At 41.1% G+C, this 18,387-nt stretch overlaps 1 protein-coding gene across 1 annotated transcript in view; it reads left to right on the top strand.

Moving 5' to 3' along the window:
* The window catches only part of LOC122930583 (zinc finger protein 84-like), a 111,551-nt gene extending 93,883 nt beyond the window's left edge, over positions 1-17,668 (top strand). The window contains exon 2 of the mRNA XM_044284073.1: positions 16,075-17,668. Within this exon, the coding sequence (XP_044140008.1) occupies positions 16,188-17,444 (1,257 nt within the window). The 5' untranslated portion in view covers positions 16,075-16,187 and the 3' untranslated portion in view covers positions 17,445-17,668. The remainder of the gene's footprint in view (positions 1-16,074) is intronic.
* The last annotated feature ends 719 nt before the right edge of the window (positions 17,669-18,387 follow it).

The following is an 18,387-nucleotide window of genomic DNA, read 5'->3' as shown; positions in this document are numbered from 1 at the left end:
AGAGTGGTGAGGTGGGGGACTACAGCAGTGGCAAAAGCATCACAAGATAATGGCAGAAGGAGAAGATGGCAGCAGGTGTGTGGCATCATGCAGGTGGCAGTATCAAAAAAGTGGCTGAACCACATGTCCAGAAGAAACAGGTCTTTTTTCACAATGTTTTGGTGTGGCACGCAGAATGATCTAGTCTGATGCGTTAGGCACTGGCATGTGGGAATCCTGGCTGATCCATGCCTGATTCATATTCACAAAGGTCAGCCTCTTCACATTTTGGCTGGAAAGGAGAGTTCTCTTAGAGGTAACTATGCCCTGCCCTGCACTAAATACCTGCTCTGATGCCACACTACTGGCCAGGCAGGAAATAATGTCCAGGGCAAACTTGGCCAGTTGCGGCCAAATTTTAAGTATAGCTGCCGATTATTCCAGGGGATCTTGGATGTGGGGTGGCAGAGTGCAGTCGAAGTATGCAACCACCTGCTGATTCACATTCTGCTCCATGTCCTGCTGCTGTTGGAGCTGGGTGGTTTCTTCAGTAGGCGGGTGAAGAAAAGTGCCCATTAGAGACTCCAGATTTAAGTTCATAGAGCTGGTGCTGCTCCTGGCCCCTCACCCGCCTCCAGCAGTCATGACAGTGGAGCATTAGTGCAGAGAGCTCCCCGGTAAGAGCTTCATGAGGATGGGCGATGGCGCACATGGGCAGCGACCAACTGTCTACATAGGATGTCTAGATAGTAGATGAGTTTATCCTCTCTCTCATCAGGTGGACAAAGACCCCTCATTTTGGACTGGTAGCAAGGATCTAACATGGTGGAGAGCCATTAGTCACCCCTTTGCCGAATATAAATATGCAAACAACTCAGCATGCATCTGGTCATTTGCGCAAGGGAGAGTGATTCCCTGCTTCCATGTCCACTGCATAATGCCATGGTGTATACTAATGCCTCATGTATAGCATGCAGCATAGGGGTATGTATACGATAAATTGCGCTGAGAAGCGATGTAAATTATGCTGAGAAGCAGTTAGATGAAAGCATAGCATTGAGGATGTGCGATCCAGGTCTTTTTCTTATATTTTACATAACTGTAGAATCTATGCTCTTTTCCCTTCTGGTATCAGCACTCCTCCCCATTCGGCTCAGGTGTTTTTATTAGCAGGAGTCTTCATAAGGGTATAAATTCCTACCTCTCAGAGTACCTGAGAGTATGTGATGAGGTGAGTTCCACACTAGTGATGGACGAACATCTGCCGGGACAGTGCGCAAACGCGATCAAATGTTCGCGAACCGTAAGTTTGCGGTGGGTCCCATTCATTTTAATGGCAGGCGAACCTGAAAAACCTTCAGCTCATATTTGCAGCCAAGAAATAATTACTAGAAGTGCACAAATAGTCCCACAACATGGACAGTGACATACCAGATGTATTATTCGAATTTGCAATCTCCATTCATTATTTTTTTTCAATGCAAAATATCGGCAATATAATTTTTGCGCATGCGCAAATGCTCTATACAGTACCCAAATGCATTATAAAGAAAGTATATTGGTATATAACCCCCCGCTTCAATCAGTTTTTTTGGGGGGCGACTGGTATATCACACCAGTAGAAATTATTTGTTCCAATAACACTTGTCCCTCTATATACCTAGAATATTTGAATAAAAGGACTGGGCACACCTAGGATATTGGATCGGTCACTTTAATTAATGTAGTTATAATGTAAAATATTAAATTAGCAATAAAATAAAACCTTAAATAAATAACTCAGTGTTAGACAAGGACATCGAATCATCAGTAATGGCAAATGCACAATATCAATAGGTTAAAAAGTTGTAGTGACTGACATAAAAGATTATAGCAGCAAATTAAGAAAATGTATCCATATAGCAACAAAGTTCATTAGATAAAATGAATCGTATTGATAGCAGCACTGGTATGTCCACCTATGAAAAATGGCTCAATACCTCGTACGGTACACAGTTCTAAATTAACCCCAAATGTTCCATGAAAAAAGGGGGGGGCTAGTTCTGGTGTGGTTTTATAGGGATGCGATTTTCCCACACCAAATTATTCCAAATGTCCTCAAAGTTAAATGTTTATGTTGGGTCCTTTGGTCGGACTTTTTATAGATATAGGCGGCAAATACACATTATAGGTGGCAGTAGATAGTCTGTAATTATAGTAAAAGGCGGCAAATACATACAGTGTTCCTGGCCTGGCGGCGTCCCGCTTGCGGTCAGTGTTGAGGCTAAACTGGTATTGCCGACTTTTTAAATGGTAACGATCTTACCGGTATAGCAGGTCTCCGGTCTTTGGTGTTGGCGGTTTCTTCTGTCCAGGAGAAGCTTGCTCAGGTCCCTTCCTTCAGTCGGGAGGGTAACGTGTCCACAGTGTTCTATGTTCACTCCACGTTAGATCGCTTGTTTGAGTGTGGGCACCGTCTGTTTCTCACCTCTCGAGCAAACCCCTCAATTGGCTTCTGCACTATTCGTTGGTGTATTTGATGTGGTGCACTCACATATGTTCGGGGGTCTGACCAGACGCGTTTCGGGGTTGGAGTATCCCCTTCCTCAGTGGTAACCAGACCCCCGGAACTTGGTTTCTTTTATACCTAAAAAAGGTGTTGGCTGCAAGACCCGACATGGACTCCATTCCGGAAGTCGTCTAAATATGTCCATCTTATGAATCTGTTCCGTTTTTAATTTTATTCTTTATGGCTAATTTGCCATCTAAGCAATCAATTGTACTAATTATTTTCCCATACAGATTTAGTTCGATAGGTGCTTGTCCTATCGAACTAAATCTGTATGGGAAAATAATTAGTACAATTGATTGCTTAGATGGCAAAATAGCCATAAAGAATAAAATGAAAAACGGAACAGATTCATAAGATGGACATATTTAGACAACTTCCGGAATGGAGTCCATGTCGGGTCTTGCAGCCAACACCTTTTTTAGGTATAAAAGAAACCAAGTTCGGGTGGTCTGGTTACCACTGAGGAAGGGGATACTCCAACCCTGAAACGCGTCTGGTCAGACCCCCGAACATATGTGAGTGCACCACATCAAATACACCAACGAATAGTGCAGAAGCCAATTGAGGGGTTTGCTCGAGAGGTGAGAAACAGACGGTGCCCACACTCAAACAAGCGATCTAACGTGGAGTGAACATAGAACACTGTGGACACGTTACCCTCCCGACTGAAGGAAGGGACCTGAGCAAGCTTCTCCTGGACAGAAGAAACCGCCAACACCAAAGACCGGAGACCTGCTATACCGGTAAGATCGTTACCATTTAAAAAGTCGGCAATACCAGTTTAGCCTCAACACTGACCGCAAGCGGGACGCCGCCAGGCCAGGAACACTGTATGTATTTGCCGCCTTTTACTATAATTACAGACTATCTACTGCCACCTATAATGTGTATTTGCCGCCTATATCTATAAAAAGTCCGACCAAAGGACCCAACATAAACATTTAACTTTGAGGACATTTGGAATAATTTGGTGTGGGAAAATCGCATCCCTATAAAACCGCACCAGAACTAGCCCCCCCTTTTTTCATGGAACATTTGGGGTTAATTTAGAACTGTGTACCGTACGAGGTATTGAGCCATTTTTCATAGGTGGAAATACCACCTGCTATCAATACGATTCATTTTATCTAATGAACTTTGTTGCTATATGGATACATTTGCCTAATTTGCTGCTATAATCTTTTATGTCAGTCACTACAACTTTTTAACCTATTGATATTGTGCATTTGCCATTACTGATGATTCGATGTCCTTGTCTAACACTGAGTTATTTATTTAAGGTTTTATTTTATTGCTAATTTAATATTTTACATTATAACTACATTAATTAAAGTGACCGATCCAATATCCTAGGTGTGCCCAGTCCTTTTATTCAAATATTCTTTCTATTCTATTGACAGTGGGACTGTGAGCACCCTTCTTTGGGGGACCAACACCTCTGTGCATCCTATTCACACCCTGTATTCCTCTATATACCTGCAGTATTGCAGCAGAACCGCACACAACTGCCGCACAATTCAAATGCGCTATAATATACTTTCTAAAATAGAAAGTATATTATAACATTGTACAAGGAAGGCAATCCATTAGAATATACATAAAGATAAAAGTTAACCTTTAATAATGTTACTATGAGGGTCCATTCACACGTCCGTAAGTGTTTTGCAGATCCGCAAAACACGGACACCGGCAATGTGCATTCCGCAATTTGTGGACCGCACATCGCCGGCACTATAATAGAAAATGCCTAATCTTGTCTGCAATTGCGGAGAATAGGATATGTTCTATTTTTTTGCGGAAACGGAAGCACAGATGCGGAAGTGCGGATCCGCAAATGCAGATGTGGATCCGCAAATGCGGATGCGGACAGCACATTCCGGCCCCATTGAAAATGAATGGGTCTGCACCCGTTCCGCAATTTTGCGGAACGGATGCGGACCCATTTTGCGGACGTGTGAATGGAAAAGTTATTGCTCAAAATGAAAATAAATTAAATTATTAAAGTTAAGCAAAAAGCATAGATGTGTTAGGCAATAACAAGTACTCGGCGGCACTAAATCAGGTGCTCGAAGGCACCTAATCAAAAACCATATGTCCTAGCACAATCCGGGGGGTTCCAGTGCACATCCATGAATCCTGAAGGAGAAGCAAAAAACATCTATCTCTGGACTAGATGATGATGTGGTATTAAAGGAAAGAACTGTCCCTGATATTGCCATACAGGGGGGTGCTATTCTGGCCCTGATAGCCTAACCACAGACCACCCGCCCTGATAAGAGCGACCCCCGTCCGGAACCTTACCCTATATAAATATGGCCCTAGTAAGCCCCTAGCCCCTAGGCCTCTGACTTCCAGGTGATCACTATATAGATCTATGTGTTTTTGACTCATTATAAAAGTATATTATAAGTATATCGCACCCCTCTGTGTATCACACATATCAATAGCACACCTATACTAGTGCTTAAAGGGCTTCTGTCAGCCCACTAAACCGTTTTTTTTTGTTTACTAATAATCCCTATACTGTGATCTCTGCATACATTAGCTAAATAATCATTTTGGTTCAGTAGAATTTGATAAAAAGGTATTTTTAAAATATGCAAATTACCTTGCTACCAGCAAGTAGGGCGGCTACTTGCTGGTAGCAGCCGCATCCTCCGATCCTAATGACGCCCCCTCCGCATTGTGATTGACAGGGTCAGGGAACGGAATCGTTCTCTGCTGGCCCTGCCTGTTTTCATTCAAAATCCGGCACCTGCGCCGCGGCCGTACCTATCGCTCGGCCGCTCCATACCGCTCGTACCGCTCGCTCAGCCGCTCCATCCTCAATGCGGCTGCGCCGATGACGTCACATCTACACCCGGCGCAGGCGCATTGAGGATGGAGCGGCCGAGCGAGCGGCCGCCTCTCATTGCGCCTGCGCAGATTGAAGATAGGTACGGCCGCGGTGCAGGCGCCGGATTTTAAATGTAAACAGGCAGGGCCAGCAGAGAACGATTCCGTTCCCTGGCCCTGTCAATCACAATGCGGAGGGGGCGTCTTTAGGATCGGAGGATGCGGCTGCTACCAGCAAGTAGCCGCCCTACTTGCTGGTAGCAAGGTAATTTGCATATTTTAAAAATACCTTTTTTTATCAAATTTTACTGAACCAAAATGATTATTTAGCTAATGTATGCAGAGATCGCAGTATACGGATTATTAGTAAACAACAAAAAAAAATTGTTTAGTGGGCTGATAGAAGCCCTTTAAACCGACTTTTGTGGCTAGCGTTTGGTGTCCCTAACAGTCTGTCCCTGCTCCACACAGCAACCTCTCCCACACTGGCAAAACACTGAATGTAAAATGGCGGCCAGATCAGGTTTATTTATAAGGTAGGGGGTACGTCCATGTGCTGAAATGTCTCAATTGGCTGTCCTTTACCACCTGATGGATGTGTCATTAGTCAAAGTTCTTTATAATGTAAAAGAATATGGCGGGCACAAATTTCTCCATATTTTTGCATGTTTAAGCTTCCCCCCATTGATCAGATGATCCGCATATAAATAGAAACAAATGGATGGCTGTTTTGGCTGTAGAGCCTTTATCAAGCATCATTTATCCCATAGTCCTGGAGAATGAAAAATAAAGTGGCCTCCTCAAAGGGCCAGAGCAAATGGCAGCTGTCACGCATGAGCTGTCACCGTCTAGCGTCAAAGTTACATAGGGGAGTTTCCTGGCCATTTTCAAGATGTTTTGCAGGTGGATGAAAGACTACAGGGAACATTTTACAACCAGACATGCGCCATGCAGGGCGCATTGGTTAGCCCTCCTTGACGCATCGTTGACACAATGTTCTTCCCGTTATCGGTGACAATGGTTACGATCTTCATTTGACGAGGAGATAGACAAGATTAAATTTCCTCTTGAAGGACTCTGAGCAGTTTCTCCCTGGGGTGACTCGCCTAGGCAAACTAGGTGCATGACGCTAGTGTGCCTGGGCAGGAGCCACGATTACCCAATGGGCCGTAAAGGACATATATTGTCTTTGACCATAGTTTTGGCTTCACACATCGACACTGTCGTGAACATTCTGTTGTCTTTTTGCAATGGCCTCAGTGATTGATTGCTGGTGAAATGCTTGACAAGGAGTAGGAGGAGTATCAGGACCTGTAGCTGATTGAAAGGAAACACAGCTCTCTTCTGAGGTAGTGGAGTCTTGACTGCTAGAAAATAGTTGTGGGCCACTAGGAGATTCCTCAGGCAGTGCCAAAACATTAGCGCCATGGTTTTCCAATGCCACTTTATAGTGCCAACATTGGTACCCTGACCACACTTCACCTTCTGCTTACAGGTTCTACACACAGCCATGCTGATGTCCTCCGGCGACTGCTTGCCACAGCCTCTATAAATCTGTGTACCGCTAGTTCTTTCTGTACAGGTAGGCTCCTGAGTAGTAGATGGTCTATCCCGGGCACATTTGGCTCCAAACCACACACTTTTGCCACCCTGCTGACTCATGGGCATACTACCACCCTGATTGCTCAACCGCCACCTCACTCACAAACTGCCATCTTCGTCCCTTAATGTTAATGATGAAGACCCCTCTTCACCTGGCTCCCACATGTGATCGGCTACATCATCATTCACTACTGTCTCCATGTCACTGATGTCACACTCACCAATCTCATTGCCATTTCCCTGACCTCTTGCAACATCTGCGCCGATACAACTCTCATCGTCGCTACTTGCCCGCTTATAGGAGGTAGCAGCGGATCTCTCCTCCAAATCTTGGCTTGGCAGTTAGAGATGAGCGAATTTCTTTAAAATTCAATTTGGCTGCTTCGCCGAACTGTACAAAAAAATTTGCTTCATGACGAATTACTTCGTCATGAAGCGCATTTTTTGTGAGTAGCCGGTGCAATGACAGGGAGCTGCAATAGCACTGCACCTGTTTTTGTACTTCTCAGATGCCGCGTTCATATATGATCGCAGCATCTGAGTGTAAAATTAAGAATAAAAAAACATTAATTCAAACTTACCGCCTCCATTTGCTCATGACAGGCCGGCCACCGCCATCTTGCTGGAAGATCCCTTGCATCGCAAGATTACGTCATCACGCCGGCTGGCATGGTGACGTATGACGTTACCACGCCAGCCGGCGTGATGTGGAATATCGCGACGCTCTGAATTTCGGCCGAGATCTTCAAGCAAGATAGAGGCTGGTGGCCCATAGTGAGTAAATGAAGGTGGTAAGTTTTCATTTTTTTGTTTTTTATGTTAAGGTTAAATCGATTCACTGTCACGAAGCAAGAGGAAATTTGGCTTTTAGGAGATTCTAATTTATCCTTAAATTCGGATCAAATTCCACTTTGTGGAATGCGTGAGGTGAACACATTGCACCTGCACTGAATCCGAACCCATTTACTTCAATGGGGCTGTTCAGATGAGCAGTGATTTTCACGCATCACGTGCGCGTTGCTTGAAAATCACAGCATGTTCTATATTCACCGTTTTTCACACAACGCAGGCCCCATAGAAATGAATGGGGATGCGTGAAAATTGCATAGAATCCGTAAGCAAGTGCGAATGCAATGCGATTTTTGCGTATGGTTGCTAGGAGATGATGTTAGTAAATTGATTTCTATCTTCATTCAGCAGGACCTGCGCTGACGTCACCGCGCTCACCACGTCATCAAAGGTCCTTTTGAAGGTCCTGAAAGATGAAGAAAGAAGATGATGCCGGCTGTGCGAATAACAGGATGAGGTGAGTTAATTTTATTTTTTTACCCCTCAAGCAACATTTTAGTAAGCATTCTGTATTAAGAATGCTATTATTTTCCCTTATAACCATGTTATACAGGAAAATAATAAAATTAATAGAACACCTAGCACAAACCTGAACTTCAGTAAAGAAGTCTGGGTTCGGGTCTGGATACCACATTGTTTTTTCTCACACGTGTGCAAAAAGCATTGCACTCGCGTGGAAAAAAACTGAACATCGGAACGCAATCTCAGAGGTAGACGATTGCATGCCCTCGTACCTAGACTGTGTGACACCTGAAAACCCTATAATAGTGAGGGGACACGACTACCGGCTCATTGCACTTAATACGGAGGGAGTCAGGGTCACCTAGAATCAAGCCAGCAAAGAAACACAATACAAGAAAGGACTTATCTGAACAAGCAGCAACAGAAGTCTCCAGCAACAATCACTTCAATCCAGGAAATAGTATAAACCGCAAAGTGAGGCAGTATGGGAGGGAATATAAAGGAAAGAGGATTAGTCTAAATAGGTGACACCTGGGAGAAGGAAATGAGATGACAAAGTGAAACTAAAACAAAGAACATCATGCAAGAGGTACAGAAGAACATCTGTCAGACCTTCTCAGAGAGCTGGCGGTGACACCCTCCCACAGTTTGGGCTCATGCAAACAACATTGTGTAGCCCGTGCTTTTGCTGGGGACAATTGTGGTCTGCAATGTACGGGCACAGGCCGTGTGCAGGCTGTTTGGGGATGCAGACCCATTCACTTCAATGCGTCCACAATCCACAAGAAACGTTCCGCACCACAAAAAGTAGAACTTAACATGTGCGGAGACACCAGCCGAAATACCACAGAAGCACTCCATAGTACTTCAGGAGGCTTCTGCTCCATGCCTCTGCTCCGCACCGCTCCCAATCAAGTGAATATGTCCGCATCCGTGTTACTGAGCTCACACAGCCGGTGTCTGAATATTGCGGACCCGCTGTTTGCAAACTGCAGAGCGACCATGTGCTGCATACTTTCATGTGCATGAGCCTTTTTTTAGGGAGTGAAATCACCGTCTGAATGACTGGAGTAGTAGTCATTGTGGGACTAATATCCAGGTGAGGATCTCTCACTATTGTTGTGTGGACAATTGCAATTTTCTGTAAATGTGGTAGACGATACACAAGGTGCGGCCTCATCTACACATTACAGGGGAGCAATGGTTGGATTTCTTTGCAATTTCATTTAGTCACCAAAACTTATTTCACAATAGATCTTCTATGGATAATCATATAAAGATTAAGCACAAACAATAATAAATTATCAATCACCCACCCATCCACAGGAACTTTGCCCCCCCCACCCGAGAAAAATAATAAAGAAAAAAAAAAAATCTATTCTAATCTTTCCCCAACAATTTTGACCATAATGAAAACATGTTCTCCAATTCTTCATGATATTCATGGTATAGATTCTCAGAAATGCAAAGCATATTTACTGCAGGACTCCGAGCCTCAAAACCTGGTGGATCACAGAAAAATCTTGCGGCCTACAAGTATTTTAACTTTTTTCCCTATTATTCCACAACTACTCTCAATGATAGAAATAAAGGAGTTATCCTGGTAAATATAATGCTTATCATTATCAGATCACCGGGTATACGAACCCTGGCACCCCCACCGATTCGCACAACCATGAGCACAACCATACAATATGGATTGGAACTGCATTAATATTTTTATATCTAGGAGAAGAATACTATTTAGTTGGATAGGTCTTTTTCAGTAGCTCAGGAGTATATTGTACATTATAGAGCAAAAATAATGATGTTACTATGTTTACGTGAAGTAAAAGACTCCAGCTTAATTTGGATAATCTTGCTGGTCGCCCTGTAGTATTATCCAGAAATTACATAAATTAATTACTGTCATTTGTAAGCCCCTTCAAAGTTGACTGTCATGGTACTGCAATCAATTCATCTGGTTATTGACCAATCACATTCCCATCAAGACCATGATTTTAACGGTACATTAATCATCTAATACAATGTATTGATTAAGGAAAAACTGGTACATTCTAGCAGGTGCAGAAAATATCAACATAGTGTGCTATAAGTTGTACTATTGATGTCAAGGAGACCTACTGGCGTCCGGAACTCACTTACCTAATGCCGCTGGTGATAAAGGGAGATCAAGCGCAATGTAGAGATAAATTTGCGGAGATACCGCTAGTAAAGACAGCGCTGAGTACAGAAGATAAAGCCTGATATTTAAAGGCAGCCCGCGTCTCTGCCATGTGAGCATCACTTCTGGTATCGGCTGTTTAAACCGATAGTGAGATAATCGGTGAAACGCATGTGGAACGCATCAGAAACTTCCGGTATCGGCCGTACAGACCGGAAGTGAGTTAGCCAGTGGAACGCGATCACGTGACCCATGAAACGCACCCACGTGATCCATGGGACGCAACTGCAATTCCAGAGGATGCTAACGCTAATAGAATAGAATATAGAGCTGGTAGGGATACATGAATAAGTAAAAAGGATATATCATATCCATTTGTGACCACAAAGAAGAGGGGAACTAGGAATAAAGTTGGGAAAGAAGTAGAAAGGAGATGGGAAAAATTGATGGGAAAAAAATAATAGTAGGAGGATCATCAATAAACCTGTGAAAGAAGCAGAAAAAAATATTATCATAATTTTGACTTGATGTATCAGGATAAGTTATAATAGGCTCTGAATTTCGTATTCCCTGTTTAATCCTTTGGGCTCTAGGCTTTCCAATTTATGGATCCAAAACGCTTCTCTTAATTTGAGATGTTTGACTCAATCTCCCTGGTGGATCACAGAAGAGTCTTGAGGCCTACAAGTATTTTAACTTTTTTCCCTATTATTCCACAACTACTCTCAATGATAGAAATAAAGGGGTTATCCTGGTAAATATAATGCTTATCATTATCAGATCACCGGGTATACGAGCCCTGGCCAAATAATAAAATGTTGTCAATATTATTTTCAAATTTTAATATTAATCAATGATTAAGTGTAAGGCAGCTCTCACCTGCTCCACAACACCCTCCGGGCACAGACGCCGCAGCTGGATGCGAAAATATACAGACAATTCCAAAGGAAGTGTCAAGGAACCATGAACCAGACGTACAACAAGAGATAAGTGGAAAATAAGAAGGTTTTATTGAAGAGCAAGCCGTAAGCAAAGTCCGAACGGATGGCTAAACCGAAGCAGGGTCTTGCGGAGACAGAGGTCAGGAACCAGAAGGGTAGTCAGACGAAGCCAGGAACAGGAACCAACGGGGTAGTCAGACGAAGCCGGAATCAGGAACCAACGGGGTAGTCAGACGAAGCCGGAATCAGGAACCAACGGGGTAGTCAGACGAGGCCAGGATCAGGAACCAGAAGCAGCAGCAGTCTTGGAAGCATGTGAACACAGGAGGACCAAGCAAGGAACTGAAGCCACAGACCTCCTATATATATGAGCTAGGCATCCAGCTCCTCCCAGTGGGAAGGAGGAGCCGCAGGGTGGGAGGCTACAAGAAAACCCAGAAACCAAGATGGCCGCCAGCACATGTCAAACGAAGGGAACAGCAAGGAGGTAAGACCATGACAGGAAGGAAAAGTCCAGCTCCGGTCAGGTGTGAATACGTGGCTTTTTTATTTCAGTGGTTATAAAATTCCACACAGCAAGGTGTAAACAAGTGACGTGTTTCATACCTCTAAAGCATCAGGGTCCTTCTTCATGACAAACACAAAATGTTGTGGGAGCACCCCCTGATAAATCCCTGTCTGAGTAGTAGTCATTGTGAGGCTAATGTCCAGGTAACGATCACTATTGTTATGTGGACAATCACATGTCTCTGTGAATGTGGTAGACGATACACAAGGCGCGGCCTCATCTACACATTTCAGTTAAATATATTTGTGGAACTTTATCATTTTAATTTAACCTAATGAAGGGCAAGTTTATTTTTTTCACCATTTATTAGATTTCATGCTAATTTAAAGCACTAAATATACAACCAAGCTTGGTTCATAACAATACAATAAGTATTTCACCTTTTCTCCTCTGCATTTCAAAATATATAACTTTTAAAAACTTTTTGTATGTAGAGATAAAATTGGGAGAGTAGAGCTCCACATGTGCATTAAACGCTTCCTTATTGTGTTAAAAAGCTTACGAGTCTGCTTACAGATGTTGTTGTGAAGAGTCACAGCAACTGAAGATCACTTTGCTGGTTATTTGGAGTCCCGACCAGCGTGCGGTTGTCTTGGACTGCGGCCGCGGTCCTCTGCGTGTGCTCAAGGCAGGTGGCAGATGAAGAGAAATAACCTTTAAAAAACGCTGTTGCGTACCCCTTTGGCGCTGCCTATACCTTGATTGAATTACCTTCCCAAGTGAAGTGTCTGGTAATACCAAGTGAAGATCTTTTATTATACAGTATAGTCTATAGACTATATTGTATAATAAAAGATTTCTTAATACCAGACACTTCAATTGTGAAGTTCATTCAATCAAGATATAGGCAGCGCCAAAGGGGTCCGCAACAACATTTTTTAAAGGTCATCTGATGTTCACTGTGCAGTATTAGTGACATAATAACTATTATATGGGTCAGTGTGATTAAAACAATTGAAAATGTATATATATTTATACTGTGTATATATGTTCTTTATTATTCTTTTTTATGATAAAATCTTTTTTCAAATTTTTGAGTCATTCACCCTTCAAATCAGATCTGTAAGAAATAAGGACCTATGGATAATGAAAGTCTTATCTTTTATTCTGGATATAATATGGAATATTTCATATATGTGAAGTATAGATGAAAAGTAGAGATGAGCAAAGTATTGAAAAATTTGATTTGCTGCTTTGCCGAATTTTACAAAAACAATCACTTCATGACAAATTACTTTGTCACGAAGCCCAATTCTTTGTACGTATTTAGTGCAATGACAGGGAGCAGGGTTTGAGCCCATCATCCCTCTACCCCTCAGATGTTTCAATCAGATATAATTGCGGTATCTGACAGCAATAATGCAGTGTAATAAAATCATACTTACCTTATCCATTTGATTGCAAAGAGCTCAACCCCACCATCTTGATTGAAGATCTAGTGCAAAATCTTGCGTGGCGCCATCACATTGTCCGGAATGGTGACATCACATGTCACTGAGCGCTGGATTATGTGTGATATTTTCAATCAAGGTGGAGGTGGCCAGCTCTTTGCGCTGAAACACATTTGGTAAGTATGATTTTTTTTAAACCATTAAGAGAAAATCGATTCGCTACCACAAAGCACAAAGAAAATTTGCCTTAATGGTATTTCAAATTTTCCTAGAAATTCAGATTAAATACCATTTTCTAGAGTTTGATTTGCCCAAGGGGATGGATGGAAAGTATCTCAGTAGGATGTACAATGCTTATTGTTTACACTGATTCTCACATGAAAAGGTCTCGGAGTATCCCAGGAATCTCTTACAGATGCTAAATAGGAGTGTGAACAATAGGTCTCTACCCTGCAAATACAATGTGTAAATGAAGGACCATCTCAGGAGGCCAGAAAATGCTAAACTGGTTGAGGAGGTGGCACCATTATTCTTCCATTGTATATGGTAATGAGGGAAGCCAGATCTGATGATGAAAGGTTTCATTGATTGGTGGGACTGGGCATCTTCTGGGGAGAATAGGAGGAGCAGATAGCTATAGCCACCAAAGGGGTATAAAAGACCCAAGCATGGCCCAGCGAGCTGAAATACACCAAGGGAAGTTGCTTAGATCAGTTACTTGAGGAGAAGACACTGACTGGAGATTATATCCTATGGAATTTGTGGAGAGTCCATTTCTGGTATCACTGAACTGAATGTAAGTGGAAGGAATTATAAGATATTGTAATCTGTGCTGTGTATAAGGACAATGTGTCTCTGTATTTAATGTCTCCATGTTTTTTTTTTTATATATAACTTACATTATAACTGTAGTGTAAATATGATATAAATGCAGCATTAAAACTCTTAAGCTAGAAATTTCAGGAGATTGTTAGAATTTTTTTAATGAGGCTTTCCATAACTAATATAAACAAGGGGGCAGCCCGGCCAAGTGCCATTGTGAATATGAAATGTATTAGACAGCGTAGGGTTTGTGGGTTATAGTAGTGTGAAGAAATAGATAATATAAATGCAGGGGACAATGGAACGTCTCTAATACTCTCCACAGAAACATCAAATCCACTCTGTTTAATGCTTTCCCAGCATCGGTTACAAGTAGAACTAGTGATGTCTATTGTTTCTCCATGAAATAGACAGAGTAGATGACACATGTAATATTATTAGACGTCCCCTCCCTGGTCTAAACCAATAAGAGCTTTTGATCATTTATGCAGGTTGTATTTAATACCTGGGGGGGGGGGGGTAATGTGATATTTCTAGATATCTGTATTGCTACCACGTCCCTCACCATACTTAATTGCTTTCTGTGGTGCTTTTGAACTAATTGAGACATAGACGAAATTGATATCTTATGGTTTGTTTTATTTCTACTCACTATTTGCCAAGCAAGTCACACTGTTCACTGTAATGTGGCAGGGCAATGTTTCGGAGTGTCTATCTAATCTGGTTTCAAAGTGGCTAATTCCCAATCTGTGTCTAAATCCACATCTTTTCTATGTCCTCATTAGTCTTGTCGAGTTCTATCTGATGTTCTCTCTGAATTGTGTGGCCAGAAAAGGGCTTGTTGTCATTATCTGATTTTCTGAAGTCTCTGTAAGTCTGGGTTCCAGAAGTTATGATCGAAGTCTGTGCAGTTTTTATTTTTGTCTTTGTAAAGGTTTCAGAAATATAGATCCAAATCTAAATAAGTTTGAAGTCCATGGGCCAGATTTATCATTACTCTGACAGCTCACTCCACTTTCACTTATGGCTAAAGTCAGTTTTAGCCAAGTCAGATTTATGATCGGCCCTTTAAGACTGTAATAAATGTGGTTTGACGGTAGCAGTTTATCCGTCAGTAAGCAGCTTTACAAAAGTCACACATCTTTACGAAAAAGTTGAAAGTTTTTATGAAAAAGTCGCATGTTCTATTAAAAAGTCTCATAAGATAAGCATGGTCCTCACTGGAGTGAAATTGCGACTTTTTAAATAGTCCCAATAGTAAATCTGTCTAGAGATTCATTTACATAAGAAAACACGCCCACTTTCATAAAACTGGCAAGCATAGTGCAGAGCAGAAAAAGTCACAAATTTGTGTGCAGTTTTAGCGTTTGCACATTTTTTTGCGACTTTTTCACTCTATTATTCTGACTTGAGCTAATGATAAATCTGGCCCCATATCTTTGTTTTTATTGCCCTAAAGGTCAGCTGCCTTCAACCTGAATACTAGCATTGCTGTTTTTTTGAAGTTTAAGGCATAGTGGTTCCACAAAATCCATAACACTGTTATTTTGGTGCCAGCTTTATCGCTATATTGAATGTGGACATTACTTGCGACTTTTATGGCAAAAAACTAAGTAGAAAATGTTATACATTTTCCTGATATTGTTTGTCCAATTTCTAGATGCATTCTCTAAAAAGAAAACTATTTTAATTACTAAAAGAGAAATGCAATGTACTAAATAAAATCTAGTAAAAATCTTCTTTAATCTCAGATTTTAACAATTTTTGATTGACAACTAGTGTTTCTCTAACTTTACTTTCTATGAATAAAGTTGACTTCATGATACTGGATATTTCTTACACCTTTTTACTTTTTGTGTGTTTCTATGAAAAGAGAATCTCTCATCTTATAAAAATTATTTTGTTTCCAGGTGAAGTCTGGATAAGAGGCTTCCATAGATGCCCAAAGTTACCTCCCTCTTATAAAGTAGAAGATAATCATCCACAGATTGTCAGTAATAGAACTGGATATAGACCAGGCGAGATGTCTGTGAGTTCTCAAAGTGGAAAATGTTTTGAAAATAAATCTTATCTTTATATGCATGAGAAAATTCACAAGGATGAAAGGTCATTTCCATGTTCAAAATGTGAAAAAGTTTTTAATACAAACGGACATCTTGTTGAACATAAAAGAATACACACAGGAGAGAAGCTGTTTCCATGTCCAGAATGCGGGAAGCATTTTAAGAGTAAGAATTATATTGTGATACATCTGAAAACTCACACAGGAGAGAAGACAAATTGCTGCTCAGAATGTGGAAAAACTTTTACTCAAAAATCACATCTTATTCAACATCATAGAATCCACACAGGAGAGAAGTCACATTCATGTGCAGAATGTGGAAAGTGTTTTAGTTATAAATCAAATCTTGTGAGACACCAGATTAATCACATTAGGGATAATCCATTTTCATGTCCTGACTGTGAGAAAATATTTGATGACAAAACAAAGCTGGTTGAACATCTTAAAATTCACACAGGGGTGAAGACAATTTCATGTCCTGAATGTGAGAAATGTTTTCGTCACAAATCACACTTTGATATACATCTAATAACTCACACAGGAGTGAAGCCATATTTATGTACTGAATGTGAGAAATGTTTTAGTCAGAAATCAAGTCTTATTAAACATCAAAAAACTCACACGGGAGAGAAGCCATTTTCATGTTCTGAATGTGAGAAATGCTTTAGTCAGAAATCAAGTCTTACTGGACATCAGAGAATTCACACAGGAGAGAAGCCATATTCATGTCCTGAATGTGGGAAATGTTTTTATCGGAAAACACATCTTAATATGCATCAGAGAACTCACACAGGAGAGAAACCATATTCATGTCCTGAATGTGAGAAATGTTTTACTGAGAAAACTGGTTTAAATAAACATCAGAAATCTCATACAGGAGAGAAGCCATTTTCATGTCCTGAATGTGGGGAGAGTTTTACTGAGAAATCAATACTTATTACACACCGGAGAACTCATACAGGAGAGAAGCCATTTTCATGTCCTGAATGTGAGAAATGTTTTAGTGATAAATCAAATTTTGTTAAACATCAGAGAATTCACACAGGGGAGAAGCCATATTCATGTGTTGAATGTGGCAGATGTTTTAGTCAGAAATCAAGTCTTATCAAACATCAGAAAACTCACACAGGAGAGAAGCCATTTTCATGTCCTAAATGTGATAAATGTTTTAGAGATAAATCAAATCTTGTGAAACATCAGAGAATTCACAAAGGATAGAAGCCATATTCATGTGTTGAATGTGGCAGATGTTTTAGTCAGAAATCAAGTCTTGCTAGTCATTAGAGAATTCAGAGGAGAAAAGACATATTTATGCACAGAATGTTAATTTTTTTTCAAATTTAAAATTAATTTTGTCTATCATCTGAGAATTCACAAGGGAGAAGCAATATGTGTCTAATGTCCAATTATCACATATGAGAACCAACTAAGGTGACAATCCATTGAAACGTGTGGATTGTAATAGATTTGGCATATGTGGAGCTTTATTGTAGGATCTACTACCTAAAGCTATATTTTTATATATAATTCTCTAAAGATTATATAATTCTCTAAACCCTAAAGACAGAGTAAATTCAATACCTCTGATTATCATGATGTTGTATATGCTACTGACTGTTGCCTATAAAGAGTGAACTGACCAGGATCAGAGTTATTTCTGATCCCTCTCATTATGACCAGGTTCAGTTATGTTTCATAGCCAGCATCTGCTCTGTATGGAGCAAGCTCAGATCACGAGCCTGGCTCATACATTCCCATAAGGAAATTATGTACATTTATGTAACTTGCACTAAGTGCATCAGTTTAAGGTTTTTATTTTTCTAGGTTTAGAGAATCAGATCCTTTCTTAAGAAAATATCTCCTCACCTGTCGACAGATTAAGTGTGGCATTATAACGTGACCCAATTTACTTTAATAGAGCCATGTTGCAATACCAAGTAAGAAAATAACTCAGACAAATCTATTTTCCTTGTTATATAATCTATTCATGAAGGACCTATCCATTTTAATATTCCATACTAAATTAGGCTCCTTTCACACTAGCGTTCGCTGGTCCGCTCGTGAGCTCCGTTTGAAGGAGCTCACGAGCGGACCCGAACGCAGCCGTCCAGCCCTGATGCATTCTGAATGGAGCGGATCCGCTCAGACTGCATCAGTCTGG

This window comes from Bufo gargarizans, chromosome 3, assembly GCF_014858855.1.
Source record: "Bufo gargarizans isolate SCDJY-AF-19 chromosome 3, ASM1485885v1, whole genome shotgun sequence".
NCBI classification, from domain to species: domain Eukaryota; kingdom Metazoa; phylum Chordata; class Amphibia; order Anura; family Bufonidae; genus Bufo; species Bufo gargarizans.
This window is presented reverse-complemented; position numbering and strand designations above follow the sequence as displayed.